Source organism: Petromyzon marinus, chromosome 7 (genome assembly GCF_048934315.1).
Source record: "Petromyzon marinus isolate PM22_M1 ecotype Great Lakes invasive population chromosome 7, UKy_Petmar_22M1.pri1.0, whole genome shotgun sequence".
NCBI classification, from domain to species: domain Eukaryota; kingdom Metazoa; phylum Chordata; class Hyperoartia; order Petromyzontiformes; family Petromyzontidae; genus Petromyzon; species Petromyzon marinus.
Window position 1 is genome coordinate 10038221 of NC_133673.1, and position 7943 is coordinate 10046163.

The 7943-nt window shown below is 42.4% G+C and overlaps 1 protein-coding gene across 1 annotated transcript in view; it reads left to right on the top strand.

The window, feature by feature from the left end:
- LOC116939949 (fatty acyl-CoA reductase 1-like) overlaps positions 1–5064 on the top strand; it is a 41968-nt gene extending 36904 nt beyond the window's left edge. Inside the window, exon 12 of the mRNA XM_032949029.2 lies at positions 268–5064. Within this exon, the coding sequence (XP_032804920.1) occupies positions 268–430 (163 nt within the window). The 3' untranslated portion in view covers positions 431–5064. The remainder of the gene's footprint in view (positions 1–267) is intronic.
- The last annotated feature ends 2879 nt before the right edge of the window (positions 5065–7943 follow it).

Sequence of the window (7943 nt, forward strand, 5' to 3'; positions counted from 1 at the left end):
CATTAGTACATTTCTGATGATTTAATTTGATCTAATTTTATCTCTCCATAAACATCAAGATGCCTAAGGATTTGTTCTTTTTTTACTATTGTATTTTAAATGCGATGGCAGAATTTTTCTTCCAATATTGCCATTGGTTGAACACTCGCCCGTCCTCTCCACTAAGCTGTCTTCAAAAGTGAATAACAAAGCAAATATATATAGGCGTGAATAACAGACAATTTTGTTTAAATCTGACGGGGGACGCGCTTGTGTGGTTGTCTCCAGGCTGCGCAACATCCGCTACACATTCAACACAGCGCTGGTCGTCATCATCTGGCGCATATTCATCGCTCGATCTCAGATGGCGCGCAACATCTGGTATTTTGTCGTGAGCCTTTGCTACAAGTTCCTGTCGTACTTCCGGGCATCCAGCACCATCCGCCGCTAGTGTGCAGTGGGCACTGCCCGCACACTGGCTCCTTTTTTTGGCCTCCCTATGTATGCATCTGTGTTGAACTTCTTTCGCACCATACGTAGCCAACCGTGCTAATCGGAGGTGCGGGGGAAGGACAACAAACGTGCCCACATAGCGACACTCAAACCTACCCTCTCCCACGTTGACCCCCCAAGATGATACACTCTGGCCGGGCTTGCCCGAGTCTCATGTACGAACCTGCAGTAAAGAAGCCATCTGCCACAGAGGCTTCTGTCAACCTTGTGTTCCACCATCACAGCAAAACATAATCCAACAGAGTAATTTGTTTTTAAGTTGAAAAAAAGCTGCAGTACGCTCAGTACCTGAATTCGTTTATTTTTCTTTTGTGACGCCGCTCAAAATTTAAAAGTAACAATTCGAACTGGCCTTTTTGCTGCACGTTTACGCTAAACTAAAGTGTGTATGGCTTGGCACCCCCGCAGAGGAGATGTCATCTTCTCACAGTGGATGTTGGATTCAGCCTCGAAAAAATCCATTGCGATTGAGGAAAACCGCGACACCTGCCCCCGGCAGACTCAACACTGCCCCCGGCAGATCCAACACTGCCCCCGGCAGACTCAACACTGCCCCCGGCAGACCCAACACATAGCATCGGCTTCATCGCCGGTTTCGGATGTTTGCTGTACAGCAGTACGTCGCATATTCGACTCGCTGGGAACTTTGGTTTAGGTGCATATGTGAAAAGGTCTGATATGTGAATATTTACAGAGAATGACAGTTAACAACCACCATGCACAAATGGGTTACTGGACGAAGAATGGAGCACAAAGCTCCTTCAAGTATAGGCGAAATGCTTTACTGTGCTTTTAACAGTAAGTGAATGTGCATCAGATTAGGAAACTAAATACTGCACTGGGTGTGGGCAATTAATTGGTCAGGGTGGATTAGCAATGTCTTGATATTCGACGTTGTACCATAAGGCTGTACACGTGTCACTTGTTTTTTCAGACAACAAATGTGTCCCTGCATTTAAGTGGCTTTCATAATTTTAACAATGTTCAACTATTTTTTTTAAGTCTTCAAAATTTGCAGTTTTTTCCATGTTGCATTATAAATGACTTTATTGCATTTTTGCTTCATTATTTTATGCTTTTTTACCGTTATTACTCGTATTGTGATGTGCCGAACAGAAAAGGTTTGATTTACCGTGTAATTGTGGAAACCCGTAAATTTTGGCCCCATCACGGTTTTGTTTTCTCTGTGGCTGCCAAAACCATCGTCTCTATTGGGACGACCGATTTGTAACAGAAGGTCCTCAGCAGCATTTGGACTGAATTTAACACGCGTAAGTTTTGCAGCTGGCGCGCCACGGTACGGAGATGTTAACCACCTTGCCTGGTATGCAGGAGGTCGTGGGTTTGACCCCGACCCTGGCACCAGTATTTGGAGTTTGCGTATTCTCCCCGTGGTCGCGTGAATTTTTCTGTGTCCTCTGGTTATTCTCCTCTACGTTTAGAAACATGCGTTTAAAGTATTTGGCTGCTATCAATTTCCACACGAAAAGCCACTTTGTTGAGCTATCATTTGTGGCCGGGTCACTTCTGAAGAGCTGTATAGCTCAGTGGGCCTTATCTGGTCAAATAAAAATAATAATAGCCGTTTGAGAAGACATGCTGAACACGCAGCCCAACCTGGAACACCGCACTTGGATTGCACAGACTACTTTGTTGGGGCGAAAAGGTGTTCTGAAACCATCCCCCTGCGTGTGCTCTCTCATGCACCGGAAATGGAAAGATAAGTGGGTCCACGTGAAATGCAAGACCTGCCCTTGACTGGTTAGGCAAGCAATGAGCCCTGTGTCCTGAGTTTCATTTCACCATATCCCACTCAGGAGGTGTCTATGCTCCTACATATGGAAAATCAGGGCTACCTTGTAATATTATTGTGCTTCGTAAAAAAAAAAATCCCTTTAAGTCATCAAGTTAAACATTCGTCACTTGCGATGCTGCGTTATTTCAATTCATGTAACCGAAGGTGAAAGAAGTCTGTAAAGTTGACAGAAGCACTTAATTTTTCTTGATCCCCTGCTGATTTTGTATGTTTGCCCAATGACAAAGAAATGATCAGTCTATAATTTTAATGGTAGGTTTATTTGAACAGTGAGAGACAGAATAACAACAAAAAAATCCAGAAAAACGCATGTCAAAAATGTTATAAATTGATTTGCATTTTAATGAGGGAAATAAGTATTTGACCCCTCTGCAAAACATGACATGGTACTTGGTTGCAAAACCCTTGTTGGCAATCGCAGAGGTCAGACGTTTCTTGTAGTTGGCCACCAGTTTTGCACACATCTCAGGAGGGATTTTGTCCCACTCCTCTTTACAGATCTTCTCCAAGTCATTAAGGTTTCGAGGCTGACGTTTTGCAAGAAGAACCTTCAGCTCCCTCCACAGATTTTCTATGGGATTAAGGTCTGGAGACTGGCTAGGCCACTCCAGGACCTTAATGTGCTTCTTCTTGAGCCACTCCTTTGTTGCCTTGGCCGTGTGTTTTGGGTCATTGTCATGCTGGAATACACATCCACGACCCATTTTCAATGCCCTGGCTGAGGGAAGGAGGTTCTCACCCAAGATTTGACGGTACATGGCCCCGTCCATCGTCCTTTTGATGCGGTGAAGTTGTCCTGTCCCCTTAGCAGAAAAACACCCCCAAAGCATAATGTTTCCACCTCCATGTTTGACGGTGGGGATGGTGTTCATGGGGTCATAGGCAGCATTCCTCCTCCAAACACGGCGAGTTGAGTTGATGCCAAAGAGCTCCATTTTGGTATCATCCGACCACAACACTTTCACCCAGTTGTCCTCTGAATCATTCAGATGTTCATTGGCAAACTTCAGACGGGCATGTATATGTGTTTTCTTGAGCAGGGGGACCTTGCGGGTGCTGCAGGATTTCAGTCCTTCACGGCGTAGTGTGTTACCAATTGTTTTCTTGGTGACTATGGTCCCAGCTGCCTTGAGATCATTGACAAGATCCTCCCGTGTAGTTCTGGGCTGATTCCTCACCGTTCTCATGATCATTGCAACTCCACGAGGTGAGATCTTGCATGGAGCCCCAGGCCGAGGGAGATTGACAGTTCTTTTGTGTTTCTTCCATTTGCGAATAATCGCACCAACTGTTGTCACATTCTCACCAAGCTGCTTGGCAATGGTCTTGTCGCCCATTCCAGCCTTGTGTATGTCTACAATCTTGTCCCTGACATCCTTGGAGAGGTCTTGGCCATGGTGGAGAGTTTGAAATCTGATTGATTGATTGCTTCTTTGGACAGGTGTCTTTTATACAGGTAACAAGCTGAGATTAGGAGCACTACCTTCAAGAGTGCTCCTAATCTCAGCTCGTTACCTGTATAAAAGACACCTGGGAGCCAGAAATCTTTCTGATTGCGAGGGGGTCAAATACTTATTTCCCTCATTAAAATGCAAATCAAAATTTATAACATTTTTGACATGCATTTTTCTGGATTTTTGTTGTTATTCTGTCTCTCACTGTTAAAATAAACCTACCATTAAAATTAGACTGATCATTTCTTTGTCAGTGGGCAAACGTACAAAATCAGCAGGGGATCAAATACTTTTTCCCTCACTGTAGTTAGTGTGGGGGGGGTGGGGAGTGAGGGATGGGGAATGTATACGGTATGTAAGATTGTCCTATACTTGGTCTATTTACAAGTCTTTGTTAAATTTACATTTCTTATCTTTTATTAACGCATCCTTATATTCACTTAGACGCGAGGTCGGCCTCAGTCCCTTTTGCTATAACTCCCTTGTATAAGCATTGTTAATTGAAAAATGAGTGAGAAAAGTAAATGGTTACACTTTGCAAACACGCTATGGATCGACAAAAGCCAGGACTGTATTCCACTATGGGTGACAATAGAAACAGAAGCTAAAATTGCATTTGCCAATATTTGGTAAATGCATCATTTTAAACTTTATGCAACAAAACGTATGTTATTGTACCTACTTGTAAAGTCAATTGTGCACTTTATTCAAAAACAAAAAAAGTAGGAGTAGAATGCTTCGACGTTTCTATTGCCTTTGTAATCAGTTACAGTCATAATTTAACTTTCATTCTTACTACATTTGAATAGTCTAACTTTGATTTAACACAAATGTTGGTCCCCAAGTTAAAAAAAGTTTTGGTTTTAAAGCTTTATTTTTCTAAATAATGCACTCTAAATGTCTAAAAAAAAGTACTTGCCTAATAGTTGATATACGTGATGGGAACCCTATTCATTGGAATTGTTTTAGTTGTTTCATCTGACAGCTTTAGGAAAGCCTAATGGTTTGGTGTTCCTTATGAAGATGTCAACGTCTTGATCACCTTTTACACACGCATTGATGCAGAATGGTTAATCCGAGGTGCCCGTGTGTATTGAAACGTGTGTTTCACCGTAGCACTTCCTGATTAACCTCTGATGGAGACCACTGCTTTTTGGGCCACGTTGTTACGTAAACAAGAGAGCATTACAACTTGGATCCACACGCAAGGTTTTGTACTGCAAATAAGTAGGAGTAAAGCTTTCCATATTGTAACTACTTCCACGCCCCTTTTCATTCCAAATAAAGAACCATTTATGCAAAGTGTGTCTGTGTTGTGATGTAAAGTTATAGTCTGTATTGTGATATACATTGTCATTCGGCATCCTTTACAAGTGCTACTCCAGAAGAAAAAATACAGACACTCCACGGACATTACAACAACTTATCAGCAAGGATATCAGACGACGGGCATTTTTTTAGGAAATTTATATATTTAATTCTGTTTAAGTAACAATCCAAAGAGTAACGAAAATATACTTCATTGCCTAGCAGCTGCTGATTTTAGGAGCATTGCAAACAAATCGTGAACATTTCACACTACGCCTGCAAAATTGTAACTATTGTGTAAAAAATATATTTGGGCAGCAATTGATTCGTTTTTGTTCCACAAAGTCACTTTATGATCTCTGCTAATAGATGTCCAGAGAGCACTTGAGGTCTGTTCCAATTACTGAAAGCCACACTTGAAGTTGTTTGTGTGGCCTGCACAACCATCTCTTGGCTGCCTGAGAACCTCGGCTGGGTTGCATAATATGATTTAACATTCCCCTTAATTTGCATTTATGAGCCTAAAAGTGAATGGATGTCAAGTTGTTCAATGCAACACGACCTTGGCCACTGCACATTGGTGCCCCACTCGTCAACCAGGATTCCAACACCGCGTGACGAATCCGAGAGAGAGGTCCAACATTTTACTCACAAAACCCTCATTATACCAGGGCGTTTAAAACAAAAATGTTTTGACATTTCTTCCAGAGATGGAAGGAAGTCAAATAAAAAATTATTTTTTTGTGTTCAATAATTTGTTGCCTGGGTTCATGCATTTGGCTATACTGCACTGGAAAACCTGGTGTTGATTACAGGTCATTGCCAATTCGAACCCAGGATTTCAGCGATACCGACTCAGAACTATGACCTCTCTGCCCCTAAGAGGACCCCCCCCCCCCCCATCCATGGTTGTTTAAGCTCTTATTGAGTAGAGCAGAGTCAAGAACGTGCAGATTTGGAACTTTATCTTGTAGGGAAATATTACAGAGATTGAGCACATATTTAAAAAGCGGTGTTCTTTATTTAATAAGATTGCACTCGCTGCATCTACTCGTGGGCAATTAACCATTTTTGCACTGGACGAATTCACGGTGGAGCTACAACTGGGTTGTAATCTCAGCAAACCTATCTGATCTCTGTGACCGCAGTCCTTTAGTTTTAGTGCACTCACGAAACCTAACCCTGACTCAAAAGCCCAACGCTGACTCGCGTCCTGCACGTGGACTCTCGAGATTAATTTAAGAATCTGAATTTGTATTTATACTGGAGAATTCGACGAGCTGTAAAGCTCTTTTATCCAGATGTGCAGTGGGGACGGGTCAGATGTTACGACAACAGTACAAAAACACGATCGGAGGAAAAGTAAGCAAATCACAAAAAAGCATACAAATGAAATTAAACACATTTTTATTTTACTCGATAAAGCCTACACTCACACCGAGCCATTATCTTCTTTTACAGAAGCGTCCTGGCCACATTATATCTCGACCAAGTGGCTTATCATGTGGAAATGTATAGTAGCCAAATAATCTAAATGATGAGACTTTATAAACACTCAAAAGTGTAATGGCGTAATTGTATGTAATCAAGGAAAGTGCCCTCATTCTGTACATAACAGCTGGGAGGCTCCTGTGGTGATGCCAAGGAAGGGGATGAAATGCCCACAACAAAGCGCTGCTTGCTGAACGCGATCATTAAAGAGCTCCAAGTGTGCAAACTCGATCAGTGCACCGCATTGAGATTGTGACGTGGAATCAACTTATTACAGTGCGGTCATTATAATAATATATTTTACCCTTTCTGGCAATAAAACGGGCGTTAAGATGTTAAAACGCCAAACAGAAGCCTTTTTGCAAGGAATCATGTCTGCAGTGACCACATATGCTTGTGGTAAGCATGCATGTTTTGTGTTTTCATGTTCACCACAAGTATATGTGGTTAATGCAGACATGATTCGTTGCAAAAGGTTTCTGTTTGGAGTTGAAACATCTTAACACCTGTTTTATTACCAGAAATGGCAAAACGTATTTTTATATATTTTTTTTTATACTGGCAAGTGAGGAGGTCCCATGAAGTGCGATCATTGTTTTAAGATGCAAGTTTGGCAAACCAAATTTTAATATGGAGAGAAAAAAAATCCACCGAATCTCGTTTCCAAAAGCGCGTCGTAGTTGGTGTCACTGGGAGGGAGAGGAGCGACCATTAGGTGATGATGCACACATTAGGTGATGATGCACACATTAGGTGATGATGCACACAGCTCCACACTTAAAACGAAACTTTTTATTACATTTTGCCAGGTAAGGCCCACTGAGCTATATAGCCCTCTTCCAGAAGCGACCAGGCCTGGAAATGTATAGCAGACAAATACTCTAAAACGCGTGTTGTTGATTCTAAATGGGAAGGGGAACAACCCGGAGAAAAATCCACGCGACCACGGGGAGAAATGCAAACTCCAAATATACAGCAGCAGGCGTCAGGGTTTGGGATCAAACGCACGACTTCCTGCCTGTAGACTAAGGTGAGGTTGTTTACATCTCGCCAGCATCCTCCGTCGCCTTCGCTGACAACAGTTTATCACTCGCGGACGAGCACGCGGTCTTGTGATTGATTGGAAACGTGAAATGATCCTGTGGGCACGGCGGAAAATTTGCATTTATTATAAGTCGGCTTGCTTTCAGAGCTTATCCTCACAAGTTAAACTCATGGCTTTCATATCGTATAATTATATACAGCATTAGAAAGTAAAAGTTTTTTTCTGGCTGGTTGGTTGGAGGGACGGATACGTCCAAAGGACGTGCGGGCTAATCGTCGTTTGTATAAATATTACAACAATTATTGGGTGGAACGGTGGCGCATTTGGCTAGCGCACT